At 46.8% G+C, this 20,430-nt stretch overlaps 1 protein-coding gene across 7 annotated transcripts in view; it reads right to left on the bottom strand.

Annotated features, from left to right (window-relative positions):
* The window catches only part of RMND5A (required for meiotic nuclear division 5 homolog A), a 288,575-nt gene that overhangs the window by 71,222 nt on the left and 196,923 nt on the right, over nucleotides 1-20,430 (bottom strand). For 3 of the 7 annotated variants that reach the window (XM_085642633.1, XM_085642632.1, XM_085642634.1), the window contains one exon: nucleotides 17,780-17,946. In XM_085642633.1, the coding sequence (XP_085498759.1) occupies nucleotides 17,780-17,946 (167 nt within the window). Of the gene's footprint in view, nucleotides 1-4,512; nucleotides 4,937-5,016; nucleotides 5,090-5,173; nucleotides 5,233-17,779; nucleotides 17,947-20,430 lie in introns of those variants that run through there. The other 4 variants (XM_085642638.1, XM_085642635.1, XM_085642637.1 and 1 more) reach the window with 3 other exon arrangements.

The raw sequence follows: 20,430 nt of genomic DNA, 5'->3' as shown, positions 1-20,430 counted from the left end.
TTGTGAGTGAGGGGAGGGATACCTTGTTGGACCTACCCCCAGAAAGTAGAATGATTTATGCCCACATGAAGGAAGCTTTGATTACCCGCTATGGTTTAACCCCTGAAATGTACAGGCAGAGATTTAGAACCTGCAAGAAGTTAGAGGGTACCACGTGGGTTGAATATGTGTCTTTTTTTGGCAGAGCAATGGAGCGCTGGGTAAAAGGCAGCAAAGTAGAAACTTTTGAGCAACTGTATGACTTGATTGCATGGGAGCATTTTTCTAGTAACTGTTTTTCCCGAGCTACGTCAGCATCTGATAGATAGCAAGCTAACTAACCCTAGGAAGCTTGCTGAGGAGGCGGACCGCTGGGTGAGCACCCGGGTCCGCAAGGGTCCAGTGGGAGACTTCGCCAAAGGTGGGCAGGGTCCCCAGCAGAGAGGTGGGGGGGACCGGGGTAAACCGAGGGAGTTCCACCGAGGGCCCCAAGATAATTTCCAAGGGAACCAGGCAGTGGTGTCCCAGCCTCCCCAGGATAAGAAGCCAATGCCTCCAACAGGTAATCCTGTTCCAAGGAGGCCTCCTACTTGTTTTAAGTGTGGCCAGGTGGGCCACAGATACTTTGACCCCCAGTGTCCCCAAAGGGATACTCCTGCACCACCCCGTGCACCGCCCCGCCAGCTTGCTAGTGTAGCCCTGGGGGAGGAGGAGATGGGTGCCCAAGGTGGGTGGGACCCCGTAGAATTGACCCTTGTCTCACTAGGAGACTTTGAAATGGTTCCTAAGCCTGCACTGCCTGATAACACTAAAAAATACAGGCAGTGGGTAACCATCAATGGCCATAGAGTGGAGGCTCTGAGGGACACAGGAGCCAGTGTAACTGCTGTCAGCTCCCGGTTGGTGTCCAAAGAGCAGGTTGTGCCCCATGCATTCTACCCAGTAGTGTCTGCAGACAACACAGAGAGCCAATGTGAGGTGGCTCAGGTTCCCTTTGAGTGGGGGGTCTCAGGAACTCTTCAGGTGGCTGTGAGGCCCGCCATGCCTGTGGACTGTCTGTTGGGCAATAATTTGGAGAACTCCCCGTGGGCTACGGTGGAGAGGAGAGCTCACTTGCAAATGTTGGGACTGCCTGAGTGGGCATGTGCTACCACTCGGTCCATGGCAGCCAAAGAGAGTGTTGAAAAAGACCTGGAGCCTGAGAATATGGCCCAGGTCCCTGCCTTAGAGGGAGGGGGCGCGGGAAACCGGCCCCCTTGGTTCCCACGGCCCAGGAGGGAGCAGACCCTGAGGGGGATGCCCTGGAGCCTACCGGGGAGCAGACTACCGACCTGGGGGACCTGCCTGAGCTGACCCAGTGGCAGCAGGAAGGGGGGCCCACCAGGGAGGAGTTTTGTGAACAGCAGAGAACTTGCCCCTCTCTTGAGGGTATGCGGCAACAGGCTGCAGCCCAGGCAGCAGGTGATATGTCCGGTTCACATCTGATTTATTGGGAGAACAGTCTCCTGTATAGCGAGCCTAAGGTTGCTGAGCCGGGGTCAGCCCGTGTGCTGGTGGTACCCGAGTGCTTCAGAACCTTCCTACTGGGGTTGGCTCATGACATTCCATTGGCAGGACATCTGGGGCAGACCAAGTCCTTTGAAAGGCTGGTCACCCACTTTTATTGGCCCCCGATGCGCAAGAGTTCAGATACGTATTGTAGGACCTGTGAGACTTGCCAGGCAAGTGGGAAGAGTGGGGGGAAGATCAAAGCCCCACTCCAGCCCTTCCCCGTTGTTAGTACCCCATTCGAGCGAGTGGGCATCGACATTGTGGGGCCTCTGGACCCCAAGACAGCCATGGGCAACAGGTACATCCTGGTCTTGGTGGACCATGCCACCCGGTACCCTGAAGCCATCCCGCTCAGGACAGTGACGGCCCCCGTGGTGGGACATGCACTGATGGGGATCTTCTCCCGTGTGGGGTTCCCCAGAGAGGTGGTGAGAGACAGGGGGACCAACTTCATCTCCCAGTATATGAAGTCTCTGTGGAAGGAGTGTGGGGTGACTTATAAGTTCACGACTCCTTACCACCCCCAGGGTAACGGTCTGGTTGAGAGATTCAACCGGACCTTGAAGGGCATGATCATGGGCCTTGAAGAGCCCCTGAGGCGTAAGTGGGACGTCCTCTTGCCATGCCTGTTGTTTGCATACCGTGAAGTGCCACAGAAGTCCTTAGGGTTCAGTCCCTTTGAACTGCTCTATGGCCATCCGGTAAGAGGGCCTCTGAGTTTGGTCAAGGAAGGCTGGGAGCAATCTCCCAGGAAACCTCCCCAGGATGTATTTAGCTACATCCTGGCCTTCAGGAACCAAACTCGGCGTTTCAGAAAAATTGCTGAGGCAAATCTGGAAGCCAGCCAGGAGGAGATGAAACGTTGGCACGACCAGAATGCCACTCTGGTCGAATTTCAACCTGGTCAGAAGGTTTGGGTACTGGCCCCAGTGGAGCCTTGTGCGCTCCAAGATAAGTGGACCGGTCCCTTTGAGGTGGTGGAGCGCAAAAGTCAAGTTACCTATTTGGTGGACTTTAAATCTCCCAGGAACCCCCTGCGGGTCCTGCATGTGAATCGCCTAAAGCCCCACTTTGAGAGGTCTGAAGTGGGCATGCTCCTTGCCACAGATGCAGGGATGGAGGAGGAAAGTGAGCCTCTTCCTGACCTCCTGTGTGCAGGAGAGAAGGATGGGTCAGTGGAGGGTGTGGTCCTCTCCACCACACTGACCCCTGAGCAGCAGTTAGATTGCCGCCAGCTGTTGGGGCAATTCCCTGACTTATTTTCCCTGGTGCCTGGTGTCACTGACTGGTGCGTCTATGAGGTGGACACCGGGGACAGTCCTCCTGTCAAGCACAAGGCTTACCGAGTGACTGACCGGGTAAGGGCCTACATCAAGGAGGAGGTCTCCAAAATGTTTGCTCTAGGGGTGATTGAGTCCTCTAGCAGCCCCTGGTCCAGCCCCGTGGTCTTGGTACCAAAACCTGCAGCGCCTGGTGACACTCCAGAACTTAGGTTCTGTGTGGACTATCGAGGTCTCAATTCGGTCACGAGGACCGACGCGCACCCCATCCCCAGAGCTGATGAGCTCATAGATCGGTTAGGGGCTGCCCGGTACCTCAGCACGTTTGATCTAACGTCTGGGTACTGGCAGATCGCCTTAACTGATGGGGCAAAAGAGAGGTCAGCATTCTCCACCCCAGATGGGCACTACCAGTTCCGTGTGATGCCCTAAGGAATGAAGAATGCCCCTGCCACCTTTCAGAGGTTGGTCAATCAGGTGTTGGCTGGGCTGGAGGATTTCAGTGCCGCCTACCTGGATGACATTGCAGTATTCAGTTCCTCGTGGGAGGACCACTTACACCACCTCTGGGAAGTGTTGATGGCGCTGCGCAGAGCAGGCCTCACAATCAAGGCCAGTAAGTGCCAGATTGGGCAGGGTTCGGTGGTGTACTTAGGACACCAGGTAGGGAGTGGCCAGGTGGCCCCCCTACAGCCCAAGATTGAAACCATCCTGGCGTGGGAGCCCCCAAGGACCCAGACCCAGGTGAGGGCCTTCTTAGGACTCACAGGTTATTACAGGAGGTTTGTCAAGGGGTATGGCAGCATCGTTGCCCCCTTGACTGAGCTGACTTCCAAGAAGTAGCCCAAGATTGTGAACTGGACTGACACCTGTCAGAAAGCTTTTGATGCCCTCAAAACTGCCATGTGTACAGCGCCCGTGCTCCTGGCGCCCAACTTTGCTAAGGAATTGATTGTCCAGACAGACTCTTCAGAGCATGGGGTGGGGGCTGTTCTGTCACAGATGAATGAGGAGGGACTAGACCAACCCGTAGCCTTCATCAGTAGGAGGTTACTTCCACGGGAACAGAAGTGGAGTGCAATTGAGCGTGAGGCATTTGCTGTGGTCTGGGCACTGAAGAAGCTGAGACCATACCTTTTTGGGACTCACTTCCGGGTTCAGACAGACCACAGGCCCCTCAGATGGTTGATGCAGATGAGGGGTGAGAATCCCGAGTTGTTAAGGTGGTCCATTTCCCTACAGGGTATGGACTTTACGGTGGAACATCGCCCTGGTACAGAACACGCCAATGCTGATGGTCTGTCCAGATTTTTCCGCCTTAGTGAAGAGAACTTCCAAGGGGATGGGTAGTTCTCCCCACATTTCAGCTGGAGGGGACGCGTGTTAGACCTGGCACCATTGGCGTGAGTCTCCCTTCCTTTTTTCGCTGTGTCTCCTCTGTTTTTGCTGGTTATAGATGCTCTGGGCGCTGTGCCACTGCCATTCAGTGCCACAGCGCGAATGCTCCCTTTGTAAAGATGATCATTACAAAAAACGGGGTAACCCAATCTGGTCAAGGACCTGGGTAATGTATGTTACAAAAAACAGTGGTCCTGGACCTATACTTAGAATGAATTAATCAAAATATTTTGTATTTTATGGTTCAGTTAACCATATCATTAAATGAATTAAACAGCAAAAAAGAGAAGAGAACGACCTGGAAAAGAATTCATCATATGTTTATTCAATGATGTTTTTGGATAAAAGCCATACATGTTATATTAATCACATGAATCAATCAAAAGAGGTTGCACCAGAGGAAGATGTGCAGTGAAAAGGAGAGGGTGCTCAAGTGTAAGGAAATCAAAAAAGAGAATACTTCAACATATTATCTGGAATTTAATATGTCAGGGCAGGGAAGAGCGGTTACAAGTCACCGTCTTAGCTAGTCTGTCCCAATGGCATTCATATAAACTTGACTTTTGTTTATTCACAGAAATCAATTCCGATGCAGCACATTGAAAAGGGTATTTCGGGTACAGACTAAATACAAAGGGGCGTCGACGTTTCGATCCGACTTGCGACCATAAGGGAAATTCAGACAGCCTCAGTCTTGCGGATCTTCATCAGGACTTGGCCTGGGCAACCTAAAAGGCAATTGGCGCCGATTAGTAGGTCGTTGCATTAAAAGGGGGTTAAAATCAATAAAAGGTTTACAGGGGCTCACTTATCAATTATAGGTGATTAGCGAAATCCACGGTTCATACATGGAGTCCAATAGAATGAATTCTATAGTCAACCTTGAAAGACAAATGTAATCAATGTAGGATCAGCTAAAATAATAAACTTCTAACTACTACAAAGGGATACAATGAATGTATTACCTTGACAGTGAATGTCCAAAAGTAAACCACCAGAGGCTTCAGGGGACGATTACAGCCAACTGTGTAAACAAGGAGGGAGGTTACGATTTAATTGCGTTACTCAGTGGGAATACAGCAATACCCATGGAATCACACTGCCACAGTAAAACGGACCATCAATGATATTAGCAACGGGGTCAGATGGATAATAAAAGCTTAAAAGCTTAAAAGCTTCTATTGGAAGACCGTGTAACTCATAGCGCTCGACACTGGGTGTAAACAGCGCCCAGAAGGCGCCTGAATGCCAATTGGAAACGGTATACTAAGTCCCAAAGCGGGGGAAGTGTATCGGTTACCTGTCATGCAAGAAGCCGGCATGTTCAAGCTAAGCGCATTAATTACGAAGGTCCTACGCGTCACGGCCGCGTCTATAACAAAACATCGTAGTGATCCAAGGGGTGGGGGGTTTTTTAACTTACTGTTCCAATTCAAAAATAGGCGGACAACTGGGGTTCCTTAGATTATTTAGTTGGAGCGCGCCTAGCCAGTACGCGGTCATCACCGTGGAGTCAGGCACAAATGAAGCGGGAGGTGGACGGTGTTCACGTTAGTTATAACGTTACCGGCAGCGTCAGGCAGTACGTGACCGGTGTGAGAATAGGAAGGGAGGAAAGACTCCCGAAATGAAAGCGAGTGACAGAGCAAATTCAAAATATTTACAATTACATACAAACTTAATAATAGCGATATTACAACAGAACATACCATGTTATAATGAGAAACATGAGCATAGAAAATTAGATAGACATCATAATAAAGGTGATGCAACAAACCACACAGTCTTACAAATACATGAAAGCCATAAGCCTGGAGTATTTTCAACAGACAATGAATCGGTCAGTGGTCGACACCAGAGCCCTAATGTCTAAACCGGCCAGATGTAGTACAAGAAGGTACAATACAGTTAAATTAGTAATTTGGGAGTATTGAGACCTGTCTGCTGATCTCTTCAAATTCGTTAAGGCCTCGGGTTACTGTATTAAGAGAGTGTATCCATTTGCACTCGCGTTTATTGAGGGTTATGCTGAAGTCTCCCCCTCTGGGGTTGGGGCTAACCTTTTCTATGACCCACCATTGAAGACTGTTGGCCGCATGGTCGAATAGCGTAAAATGCTCCACTAAGGGGGCACCCTGTACTCTACAGCGAATACGGCTACAGTGTTGTAGTATACGGCACTTGACTTTCTGTATGGTTTGCCCAACATAGATGAATCCGCAAGGGCATTGGATTGCATAAATCACGCCGCTCGTATTACAATTGCTGTGTTCCTTTAAGCTGTACGTGCACCCATTGTATGTAAAATCAGTCATTTCTTTGGACATAGAGCAGGCCTTACAAGTACCACACTTATGATGACCATTAATAGGTGGGAGACCCCATAGAGTTGTCTGTGCATCGATCCTAGGAGTGTCTAACATAGATTTAACCACATTGTCCCTAATATTTTTAGCTTTTTTGAAAGCATGTAGGGGGAGTGGTATATTTTTTAACTCATCGGAAACCAGGTGCCAATGTTTGTTGATTACCTTCTTAATAGCGTTACTCTTTGTATTAAAGGTAGTAACACAAACCAGGCGCTCGTCATTATTCTCCATTCTGACCTTTGGGCTCAGCAGAAGGTCCCTAGGGTTGTGCCATGCCCGTTTGCGTGCCTTTTTAAGCAATCTAACGGGGTAACCTCGTTCGCTTAGTCTCGCGAGGAGACCCGCCGACTCCTCAAGGAAGTCCTCCTTTTTAGAGCAGTTTCTCCTAAGCCTAAGGAACTGGCCAAAAGGCAGATTGTCTCTCAAATTACGTGGGTGGTGACTTGTGTATCTCAACAAAGTATTTCGTTCACTGGTTTTCCTATACAAACTAGTGTACAGTTTATCTGATTGAGCATTTATGTTAATGTCCAAGAAGTGGATAGTCACCCTGCTGAAGTCAAGGGTAAACTGAATATCTGGGGAGCAGGTGTTAAGCCAATGATGAAAAGCTATCAGTTGTGCCTCATCCCCTTTCCAAAACATAAGGACGTCGTCTATATAACGACGCCACAGCGTGATGCAATCTCTGTGTGGGTTGTATTCATTAAGAACAAAGCATCGTTCATATTCATGCATGTATATGATTGCTAGATTCGGGGCGAAGCTAGCGCCCATAGCCACGCCTTTTGTTTGCAGATAGTAGTCCCCCAGAAATGTAAAATAGTTGCGTGTCATGGCAATTCTGAGAAGCTCAATAATGAATTCAGTAGGGACCCTGTGTGGTGCGGTACGGTTGTTCAGTACTGACTCAATACATGTAAGGGCGGTGTCCTGTGGGATATTAGTGTACAATGATGCTATATCCATTGTAACCAAGATGTCAGTCGTGGGGTCATGATGACGCCCATCAACTAGCTGAATTGTTTGCATTGTGTCTCTTAGATATGTGGATGTGTTTTCAGCGATGGGTTTTAGGAACACATCAACATATTTGCAAAGGGGCTCCAGAATGGAGCCACAACCGGAGATTATCGGTAAAGATGACATATGAATTGGTACATCCATGATTGGCTTATTCAGTTTACCTGTTAGTCCCTAGTAGCGTGGCCGGTGTGTGCCCAGGGCTGGTAAACCGAATGCTGCTGGTGGGCCTGCAGCACTGGTTTGTGCCACCCACAGAAGCAGCTTGTAAAGTGTGTCTCAGACCTGCAACTGCAGTGTCTGCGTGCAGTCCAGAACTGCCATCTTGGCTGTGAAGTGCACCCACTTCCCAGCCCCTAAACCATCATGTAAGCCCCCCTTATGATAGGGCGCATTGTATGTGTAAGGTAGGACATGCCCTGTTGTATGTAGCATGTCCTAGTAGTGAATTACACCCAATTTCGTTTTTCACTACTGTAAGGCTACCTGTTCTCCATAGGCCAGAATGGGAGGTCTGGGCTATTACATCCTATAGTCCTAACTGACCCACAGAACATGGTAGAAAAACGAATCTAGTACGCCTGAGCTCAGAATATTAAAATACATCTTTTAGTGAAGGTTATTTTTATATTCTGTGTTTGAAACTACCACTTTTAGAGTATAGGTACTTTCTTGCCTAAGCCTTCCAGTTGCTCTGCTATTATGTGTATTGGCTGTCTGGTTTTGGAGGGACAGGGCAGGCTGAGTCAGACCTGGGTTGAATAGAGCGACCTGCCTGGGTGTGAGGGGAGGGGTAGCTCCTGCACTTGAATAGGGCTGTGCCTGGCAAGGTGAATGCTGGCTCCACCTCCCACTGTGCGTCTGAGGCAGACCCCCTCTTTCTGAAAGGAAGGATGCAGCCGAATCAACAAAGTGCTCCAGGGCTGGGCAAAACTGGTTCTGGCTGGGTTCAGAGACTTGGGACCCCTACAATTTGTATTGCTCCTGGACAACAAGAAGAACCTCTGTCCGTGTGACTACAGGAATCTGCAGGAGAAGGACTGTCCTTGTGCTTGTGTGCTGTTTCTGGGACTGGCCTGCAGTTGTTACTACTGGACTCAAGAGAAGAGGAAAGAAACTTGGATTGAACTTTTATTTTAACTACAGCAACTACCCAAGGGCTAGAAGAGAGCTAGCCTCCTGCTGGAGTCTCAGGCACATCAGACTCCACCATCAGCCTCCTGTTTCCTCCCAGCGAGGATTACTATCTGCAGGTGAGGCCCCTGTGTGTTCCAGGGCCTCTATTTCTACTGCTGAGAAGAGAGCGCTGGAAATCGTCGCTAATCCCCGTTAGCGAGCCGCTGCAGCTGGTGAGCGTGAGGAAAATCGCCGCTTCGCTGTCGCCGAGTGCTCGCTATCCCCAAGAAGATCGCATCATTTGTCAGCGGGCCCGAAAACGCCCGCTATCTGAAAATCATCGCAACAGGATCATCGCAGCGCGGACGCAGAGCGTTCGCCATTTTTCCCGCATCGCATCCAGATCGTCGCTCCCTCGCGGAGCGCCATTTTTATCATCGCAGCACGATCGCACACGCAACAGGCCCGGTGCATTATCCTCCCTTCGCGGCAATGATTTCATCGCATCGCCGGCTTAGCGTAAAGAAGTTTGTCGCTTTGTCCTGCCCGCAACCCAGCGCATCATCCTCCCTTGCGTTAAGGATTAGACGCATCGCTGGTTAGCGGGAGGAAATTTTGTTGCTTTGCTCCAGGAACCAGATACTTTGTGAGTAAAAGGGTCGCAGAGACCACTGCATTGAACTAAACATCCTTTTGTGCACCTTGAACTATTTTTGCAGCATTTCTAAAGTAATTATATTTTTATCGTATTGTGGATTTTTACTGTTATTGGTCTTGTGATTAAGTCTATATAAAAATACCTATTTGTCATAACTACTTGAGTGGTGTCCATTTGTAGTGTTCCTCATTATATTACTGTGTATGGTCATAAATGCTTAACACATTGCTTCTGAGATAAGCCTAGCTGCTCGTGCTACGTTACCACAGGGTTGAGCAGGGGTTGTCAAAGGGTGTAGGCTGCTTACTCTGACTTAGGAAGAAGGGTCCCTACTTGGACAGTGGCCAGCAATTGCCAACTAGAGACCCCCATTTCTAACAGGTCTTATTCGTACTTGGTGCGCGGGCCTGAGCTAGCACCTCACTACATTCTTGAGGGATATTTAAGCCCTGAAATTCTCTGTGCTCAGGAGCCACGCAGTCAACTGCAGAGAGCTCGGGTCCGGATGTACCACTTGGCCCTGGGACATCGTCAATCGAGAAGGAATTAGACGCAGGCGAATTGGATGATCCTGGGAGAGCAGGAGAAGCTCTGTAAACCAAAACTTGTGGGGAAACGCCAGTGCCACTAGAATCATTCTGCAGGGTTCTGCTTGGAGCTTCCTGAGTAGTCGTGGGATTAGTGGAATTGGAGGAAAGGCGTAAACAAATGCGCCTGACCAGGTCATAGAAAGCGCATTCCCCAATGATCCCTGATGGTGTTCCCTGCTTGCGTAGAACTAGCATTTCCTGTTCTACGGAGTGGCAAACAGGTCTATGGAGGGTCTGCCCCAAAGATTGAAAACTCTCTCCAGAGTGCGCTAATCCAATTCCCACTCGTGGCTCACAGATTTGAGACGACTTAGCGTATCCGCGGTCTTGTTGAGGGCACCCGGAAGATGTTCCGCCGAAAGTGAAATTTGGTGATGGATAATCCACTCCCAAATCTCTTGTGCTTCCTTGGACAGCAGAGGAGACTTTGTTCCACCCTGCTTGTTCACGTAATGCATGGCCGTCGTGTTGTCTGTACGGACCAGGACGGTGGATTTCCGAATCCTCAGAAGGAAAGCCTGTAAAGCTAGACTAATCGCTTTTAGCCCCATTAGGTTGATGTGGAGAAGACATTCTTCGGGCCGCCAGCAGCCGCTCACTTGAAGGTCTTGCAAGACTGCTCCCCAGCCTTCCAGAGAGGCGTCTGTGGTAAGTATCAACTGAGCTGGAGTGACTGTGAAGGTGAGACCCTTTGAGATATTGTCTTTGACCATCCACCATCTGGCTGCCTCTTTCATAAGAGGAATGAGGATTACTTTGTCGTCGAAAGAGCCTTCTGCTTGGCGGCACTGGAAATCCAATTGCTCTTGGAGCAGGCGCAGAAGAGGTCTGCAATGCGGAATTAAGGGAATGCAAGATGAGATTGATCCTAGAAGAGATTTGTATAGGCGAACAGACAGAGACCATCTTGTTTACAAATGACGGGCGGAGGTGATCAGTCTTTGCTGTTTTCTTCTGATGGAAAAGCTTTGCAACAAGCAGTGTCCATAATAGCCCCCCAGGAACTTGGCCGACCTGGAAGGACAGAGGACTGACTTGTCCTTGTTGAAGTCCCAGATGACTGAAAAGTCGAGTGCAGCTTTCGACTGCTTTTGAAGCTGAAGGAGCTTTCACCAACCAGCCGTCTAGATAAGGAAAAACCTCTAGCGATTGTTTTCTGAGAAACGCTGCGACTGGGGCCAAGACCTTTGTGAATATCCGCGGCGCGGATCTGAGTCCAAAAGGCAAGACCTTGAATTGAAAGTGGCTCTTGGCTACTGTAAAGCGTAAAAACCTCCTGTGGGCTGGGTGGATGGGAACATGGAAGTATGCATCCTCGAGATCCAGAGTGGCCATGTAATTCCCTGTATTGAGAAGCCGCAAAATGTCCTGTTGGGATACCATCCGAAACAAGAGTTTTATGTGATAGGTGTTGAGCTCCCTCAGGTCTAAAATTGGGCGTCATTTTTCTACGGTCTTGCGAACGAGGAAGAACCGGGAATAGAATCCTTTGCCTCATTGGGACAGAGAAACCGGCTCTATTGCTCCTTTGAGAAGTAGTTGGTGAGCTTCTAGCCGTAGAAGGTGCAGATGTTTGGATTCGATGACGCGAGGGGCTCTGGATGGTGGCTGGTGTTGAAAGTCCAGTGTATGGCCAAATCGGATGATATTGAGGACCCACTGATCTGATGTTATCAGATTCCAGTTGTGGAGGTATTGTGATATCCTACCCCCCACAGGTGTCACAGGGGGCGAAGGAACAGTAGACAGAGCCGGGAAGCCGCGGTTGGCGCTTAGAGGAATCTCTCCCCTGGCGCCCTTGTCGTCCTCTAAAGGGTTGGCGAGAGAAAGACGACGATTGGCCCTGTCTTTGAGAATACTGGGGTCTGTAAGACTGAGATTGTTGCGAATAGGAGGAATAGCGCAGATGCTGGTATCCACCTCTGTATGAAGAAAAACCTCTTCCTCTCGCACCACGGAAAGGTACTTTGCAGTATTGCAAAGTCCCACGGGTCTTCGCTGTTTCAATGTCCTTTTTTATCTCCTGCAGCGCATCGTCGACATGCTTTCCAAAAAGCATCTCACCATCGAACGGCAGATCTAGGATTTTATTTTGGACTTCCGGGCGAAACCAGGTGGCCCGAAGCCAGCCCTGCCGTCTAAGGACTGCCGCACCTGCCAAAGAGCGGAAAGCAGTGGTAGCAATGTCCATTGCGCAATCAATCATTTCCGAAGAACGCTCTCCTTCCTCCAGGATTTTCTTTGCGTCAGCCTTCGATCCCTCTGGTAGCTGGTCCATATACGGAGATAAGTCGCACCACATCTGGCGATCATATCGTCCCAGAATCGCCAAGGCATTACCAGCCCTGACCCGGAGGCTGGACATAGAAGAGAACCTCTTACCCACATTATCAAGACGCCTACCCTCCTTATCCGGTGGTGTGGTAAGGGCCGGCAACTGATTCTTTGACTTCCTTTGGGCCGCTTGAGACATTACAGAGTCCGGTTTCGGTTGGCTAACCAGACAAGCAGGGCTATCCTCCGGAGCTTTGTACTTTTTCTCCAGGCGAGGAAGAACAGGCATGACGGTAGCTGGAGATTTCATTACCTTTATCCCCTCATCCCAGACATGGCCCACAATTGGGATAGAACGGACAGACTTTTTATAAGGCTCTTTAAAATCATAGAGAAAACATTCCGACTGTACTGATGGTATGGGAAGATCGAAATGTTTGGATGCTCTTTCCATTAAATTGTGGAAGCCCCCTATATCTGCTGGAGGAGAATCCGCAGGATCTGGAGATGGAGAAGCGGAATCCGTAATTATATAGTCATCCCATTCCCTATCTGGATCTGGGACTGAGATTGTGCCCTGGTCATCATCCGATGAATCATCATGATCTGTGACTACATTTTGTTGAGGTTCCATTGGATCCGGAACCGGAGCTTGTGGAAGCAGAGGAGCAACAGGAGCAGAAGGTGGAGGTGGAGGCACTTGCACCGACTGTTGACCAGAAGATTGAGATGGAAATCTTTTCCTATAATCCAGCAACATGAATTGTAGATCAGCAATCAGTGAAGACGGCATAGCCACCATGCCCTGCTGCGACTGTTCCTGTCTAGTTTGCGGCAGATATTGTCCTTGGTCTATATATTAGTCCTCCGAGTCTGAGTCCTGATATTTGACATGTAATTGGGATGGACTATATCCATCCCCGTAAGGACCCTAATCTTCATCTGAAAACTCCTCCTCCAAAAGGAGTGCCGGAGGTAGTGGTGTCACACTACGAGGAGAAGTCATCTCCGGTGTAATCTGGCGTCTTTTTGCTGAAATTGCCACACTTTGAATCGTCGACGGAGTGATCGCCGACGGAATAGTCGTCCAGACCGTCATCAGTGTTATGCTGGAAGCTGTAGATGTCGTCGACACCATCCTCATCGTCGTACTCGTCAACGTCGAGGTAGTCATCACAGTCGACGACATGGAAACTGGAACCTTAGGTTACAGCGTCGACGAATGTACTGGAAACGACGAAGCTCTCGTCGACGAGCCCGTCGACGGAGATTGATTTTTTGACGCCGTCGTCAACGTACCTGATGCGGTTGTTGTCGGGCGGATTTTCTTGTCAGCTTTCCCCTCAGGCAGGACGGAAGCTGGTTTTTTTAACAGTCTTGGCTTCTCAGAAGGTGGAGGTGAAACCGAAGACCCATGACTCGCCTTCTTAATAGAATGTGCCTCAGAAACCAGTCCTTCCCTCTCCTTTACACCTCGGTGAGGAGATTTGATGGGACTGCGCCTGTCAGAGGTCTTTTGTAAGGCTTTGGCAGGGGGGTCAGAAGAAGTTGGAGGTGAAGACCTACCCCTTTCTTGAGATCTGCTCGAAGATGTCACAGAGGAGGCATCATCACTGTCACTCGATACCGGGTCTTCAAGAGAAGGTCCGACAGATCTTGCAGTCGGTGGCCTTGTGGTCAGGGTACAAACAATAAATACAGTCCTTATGTTTGTCCTCCACATAAAGCCTCTTTTTTTTAACAAGTAGCACAGGCTTTGAATAAAGCCTTTTTTCCCTTGTCAGACACCCTGAAGAACGCTGAAGAGAAACCGATGAAAACACAGAAGTTGAAGAGAAATCTGAGCAGAGCTCAGTGGAGACTCCCTTGCACAACGTGCTGTTGAAAATCTGAGGCTCTGAGGTTCTCTCAGGAGGGTTCTATGGGGTGAGGCTAATCTGATTGGTTGTTGTATTATTTTGGTCTCTTTTACAAAAAGAGGTGGATATGCTACAAAATGAGATCAGGCCTAAGCCTTTCTTTCTCTTTTGTACCTACTGCTATGGTATTTTTTATTTACAGAGGCTCCCATTCCGACGACGGGGAATGATACAAGCTATGGGAATCTATGAAAGTTCCAATACTGGAGTAAATATATTACTAAAGCATGATGTGCTAGTGCACTGTCATTTACAGATAGCATGTTTTCCATTGAAATGGCCACAAAATCTTCCACTAACATGTAGTTTTACTGATAATAGTGCATAAACAATGATTGGAAATTGGCTTTCAGTAAAAATACTTAAAATGTGCACATCACTAAGTAAAGTGTTCCAATTTGTTTTGATCCTATAAAAATATTTTTTTTACCACAGAAATACAAAACGTTGTCTTCAGAACTAGTGAAATATATTTGAAATGTTTGAACAGTTTACTTATTAGCCAGTCCAGTCTTGTGTTAGAAAGAAAGCCTGACACCTTACAGCCTTCACCTTTCACATGCTTTACACAGTTCAATTGTCACACAGATCACTTTACAAAATCCTCTAACTTCAGTCACAGAAAGAAAAATAAATGAAGGAAGACAAGCTGACTTTTGACCTCGGTCTCTGAAAGCCAGCAAATGTGACAAGACAAGATTTAAAGGCATCTTTACTGCTCTTTCACTTTGTGAGCAAGCAGAACACCTGTTGTCAGCTCGCCGGAACGGGAGAGCGGTCCCTAAAAATAGCTTGTCCTGATTAAATCTTGCTTGACATTGCAAGTGGATTTTGAGAGACCTGGGAGTTGATTCTTTGGATGGTTGGGGGAGGTACGCCAGTATCCAACCCATGCTGTATGTGGATGCATTGTTGCATGGCATCAAGGTTTTCTTAGATCCGTTCGAGGGCTGGGTGAGATCCTCTAAGGCAATGGAGGATGCAGAAGTGGGTAGGTGGCAGTCTGGAGAAAGCTGGAGAAGGGTCAAAGGCATCAAAAAGCGCCTTTGCTCGGTGGCTCTCGGTTCTGGGTGTCGCAGCTCTGACTGAGGTCGAGAGGGCTTCTTCTTGGAGGGCAGAAAGGCAGGGATCGATGTCGACACACATGGCTTCGAGGAGGACTTTAAAGCAGACTGAGAGGATGGCGTCGGATCCAGCCATGCAGACCATGGCCGTGAGGCAATGGTGTACCGGAAGCCTGTGGTCAGGTACAGGAACTCTAAGTTGGTGCCTTGCTGGGTAGTACTCACTGCAGCAACCTTTGAGGGTTGATGCTGAGCCGGTGGTGGTCCCTCTGCTTCGGGGTCTACATTCAAATCTAGGCTTTCCAGCGATAACTCTTCCTCCAACTCGTTGCCAGAAACGGCTAGCAGCTGTGGATCTTCGTCCCATACTCCGAAGTGAACAGGAGTTTTTCCAAGCTCCAGACGACGAGCCATGGAAGCTGAAGCAATGCGCCTGTCTAATCTGAAGCATCTTTGTTTTGAAATGCGAGCTATGCCTCACAAGAATCTCCTTGATGATCAGGGAACAAGCAGAGGATGAACACTTTGTGCAGGTCTGTCCTCTGATAATTTGTGTGGCAAGTAGGACAGAGATGGAATGGAGCTCTGTTTATCATGTGGACATTCTCCGTCGTCGAAGTGATCAGAGTCTCAAAGGGCTGAGCTCCGTATCTTAGAAGTCGTCGACTGAGAGAGTCAAAGGAGTAAGCCGGCGGTGGCGACCGAAGAATATATAGGATTATTGATTCTACTAACGACAAACCGATCTGAAGGTCAGGTGAGAACACCATGTGGTGTTGAACCGGAATTCACACAGACACATCCGAACCCGATGGCAGCGAAAAAAAACAATCTAACAATGGACCCAATGATCATGCGCATTACCAGAGATAGGTGGAGTCACTGTACCTCGTGAATAGAGGAGAATTCTTCAAACAAAAACAAGCTGTACCCGTCAGAGTCCAACACTAGATAGCAAGAATATGCACAGCATGTGTTTTAATAGCTACACGTGCCACAAACACAGAGTTGCAAGCTATGGTCCTATCCAGACTAAACTACACAAATGCCGAGTGTTGATAAAAGCCTTGCAGCATATCTGGTCTCAAGAAATGCATTACTCTTACTGGATACTGAAGCCATGTTCAAAGTTGCTTGTTTAAACTTTGCCTACCTGGTTCACAAACTCAGCCACTGTGATCAATTGCAATATCGACCAAGAAACTGAAACTAAGTGGTAGCACTCATCAACTTCAGACTACTGACTTACTACTACTTGAAATCCTAGGATTCAGGGAAAAAACAGACCTTGCACCAGTCCTTTATAGAAGATTCTCCCAAAATGTAGACCTTGTTAAGTCCATGAAATGTGAATGCAAACTTCTATACAAGTGTTGATACATCTGTTGAATAAGCACTTTCCATACTACACCCCTGCTCAGAATGATCAAGTTCTCTAACACATGTTGAAAGTGTGCAATTATATCTTTATTTGAAGTATCTCTAGTCTTCAGACTTGAGCTGTGAACACCAAATTACTTGTCTAGTGCCACGTTTCTACTAGACTATATCTATTCCTCTGGAACAGAGACTGGTAGGGACTTCTATTTCCGCCCTTTCCCCAAAGTTAAGATCTGATGGTGAATAGTCATATTTTCACTCCTGTTGAATAGGTCTTCTTAATGTGTACCTATAGTGTATGCTGTTTAATATCTACCTGTAGGTCTGTGCACAGTACACCGCACACTGTTAAGAGGTCACATGAATAGTTTTGCTATAAGCTTCTACTTGTGCTTAAGTACTTTGCAAACCACTAGAAAACTGTTGAACAAACCATTTCTGGTTAGGCCAAGAGAACCGCTCTTTACCAGGAATGATAATTTTAGGCAGGAAAGGCACCTCAGCACAGGAACATCCGTCTTTAGGGAGAATAGGTAACCTTGGAATGCACTAGTATCTTCAGCAGAAGGTGGCTTGGCATCAGATGTGACCTTCCCAGAGGGTCGAGGAACAATGCAGGTAAAGAAGCATGGCAAGTCCTAAACATTTAAACCAGATTCGGTAAATGAGCCCAAACTCGATTGTTTGAATCAAGATCTCAACAGCACACCCAGAGAGGAGTAGGAGGATACCGAAGGCGTATCTCAAGAGAGGCCAAAAAGAAAAGGCATAAAAGTGCAAACTTAAAAGTCAAATCCAAAATCGGAATCAGAGAAAAAGGTGTTAGCCAGTTTGCACATGGGGCATCGGTCCAACTACAAAAACTCTTTGGGCAGAAAGGGTGAGGGGAGAGAGGGGAAGGGAGATGGCATGTGCCTTTAGTAGGTGTTACAAAAAACTTCAGGCTATGAAATGTGGCATAAAAGCCTTCAAAATATCACCTTTTAGAAAGACTAAGATTAAAATGTATGTGACCTATTATAAAGACAGAATGAAAGAATATGTTCTCAAAACATTTATACAAAATGCATAGGTCATTACTGTTTGTTTCACAAAGCCTCAATAAACACAGATATTGGAAATCAAATGAGTCACAATTCTGCACTAAATACTAAAACAACAAACACTAAATGACTCACCTTTCTGATGATTTACAGCAAATGGCTGGAAGTGTTTTGCATATTGGAGTGCTTCCCTCTGGTTTTGTGTTCCACCCATCAATAAACTAATAAAATAGAGTCTGTGCAATTTAAATTCCAGGGAGCTATTCTGGGTCATAAGCATTTCTCGATTTGATACAGCCCATCTAAAAAGTAAAAACAAACGCCAGCAAATTACATTCCTTGACATAAACGTATTTTATAAGCATCAACTCATTACTGCTTCGCTGTGGTGCCTTCCAAATGCATGTTAACATCTGCTGACAGTAATGATACCTAGGATCTGTGGTTTATTTAAGTCTAGTTTCTCAACAGGAAAGCCAATTTTGAGCGCATTTTAAATTTCTCTTAATATCGTTCATGTTTTAAAATACATTTTCACGTTTCATATACAATAAATTATGACAGATTTCATCCAAATTGCACTTCATATCTGCATAAAGAATATATTTTATTAAAGAAATAATTTTGCCATTTAAAAGTTATACAAATTAGAAAGAGCAGCTATATATATATATATATATATATATATATATATATATATATATATATATATATATATATCTCCCCAATATAACAAATCTGGTCTATATATTTTCAATGATAAAACGATAATATATTTTGCTTATTGTAAACAGATATACACACACTATATATATATATATATCTATATTTATTTAATTTGAGACAAAAGCGGAGTCCACTTGGGTAAAAGAACTGAGAGTCTTTTGGCATTAATATGAACTGTAAGTACCATCATGCCTTTGCTCATGACGCACATGCGGGTGGAACTCAAATTAGCAATAAATTGACGTTCTTACGAGCCGGCTGTTTGCCTAATTTCTGCCAGTGATCAAGAGCTAGCAACAGCTCGGAACGCGTATGGCCTTTGAAACGATTTCAGCTCGCGGACCTGACTGCTGCCTGCGGTGGTTTGTGCGAGTACCCCACTGTGTGTGGCTTCTCCTTAAGGGCAACCTTTGTTTTTGAGATATATATATATATATATATATATATATATATATATATACATACACACACATAATACACACACTAAATAAGGCTTTTGCTGAAACGCATCAATGCGTTAAGTTTACAAAACAAAGTGGATTAAAACTCGCTACCTGGAGTGCACGCGGTTATATATATTTTCCATTGAGGTCTAGCAACCACTTTTGTTTTTTGGACATGGTTTCAAAAGACCCAATTTAACAAGTGAACTCTTAGTATAACTAGTAGGAGATGTAATCATATTGACACTTCATACCAAATTCCATCTAAGAAAACAGAGCACATGTTCCACACACAACTTTAATACATTAAGATATGTGAAATAACAGCCTTGACAAAACCCACATGTTCAGAAAGAACATCCGGACTTTACCCCAAATGCGTTTTGTTTTAAATATGCCTAATAAACATATAATTATTTTCTATGTATATATAAATAAAAGCATCCCCCGATCTGTATGTTATCCAGGTGACCTCCCTAGCATGAGAGAGGAAGCATCCCTCACCACTGTGAAGTATGGAGGAGGCAAGGCAAATGTCCTGCTGCATGTCAATTTTGCATGAAGTCCTGAGCTGCTTCATCTGATATGAAGATGCTGCCCGAAAGGCCTCCCAAGTGTTCAACCTACGGAAGATGAAGTTTCCACTGAAGGGATTACATAAGTCACAGGGTACGAGGCAAAAGTAGGATGCATGAAGTAAGGAGCTCAAGAAGCCTCAAAATCATCAAGGCTGGAACACACACTTTGACAGCATCACAGCCCAAATTTCCAGACTATATAGAAAGGAAATCTCTGGGTTCGGTTACTTGACTGAAAACTACCGGGTGGAGAGCAACACCACCATCGCCTCCAGGTTGTTCATGACTGGCTGAAGTTCATCTCAGGAACCCGATGATCAGTGACAAAAGCCCCCCTTACCCTCTGCTCTTCAGCGACCAGAGCTGGGAGTGCATTGTAGAGAGCAGCACTGTTTGAGCATTTATTTATATCACAGTCTAGGAATATCAAAATAATGAATTCAATGTATGTACACAAGCTTGAAATAGGCATCCAATTACAGCTCAGCACACACCCATGTTTTTTTTAAATATCTGTTTATTGAGTTTTGGATTTTGTTACAATTATTAACAATTATGCATGCATTGTCACACAGCATTACAGGAGGGTAGCATCATTAGCCTGTTCTTAGTGATTTGATGTATATGTGTCTTTCGATTGCCACTGCTTTCCCTATATTGTGGCATTCCAGCAAGCTTACAATGTCTATAATTGTCCAGCTTGGTTGTTTGCACTTATTGAGGTTCTTAAACAGATGATTGTTCCAACAGATTTTAACAAACAGTGACTTCTGAGCATTTGTCAATGACTTCCCTTCAGGCAACAGTTTCTTTCCACATTTCCGTACATATAATGGGATATGGGATATCTATTGCGCGCGATTCCCCCCCGCCCCCCCCCCCTCTCAGCTTCTAAGTGTTATACCAGCTGAGTAGTTGTTATGTGCGAAATGATGCGCGTAAACATCTGTGGACAGGCGTGCCTTAAGAAGTTTGTGACTTGGGGTGAGGAGTGTACTATAATTATGTTTAGTGGTTAGTAGTCTGCCCAAGTCAGTGC

Source organism: Triturus cristatus, chromosome 2_2 (genome assembly GCF_964204655.1).
Source record: "Triturus cristatus chromosome 2_2, aTriCri1.1, whole genome shotgun sequence".
In the NCBI taxonomy this organism is placed as follows: domain Eukaryota; kingdom Metazoa; phylum Chordata; class Amphibia; order Caudata; family Salamandridae; genus Triturus; species Triturus cristatus.
This window is presented reverse-complemented; position numbering and strand designations above follow the sequence as displayed.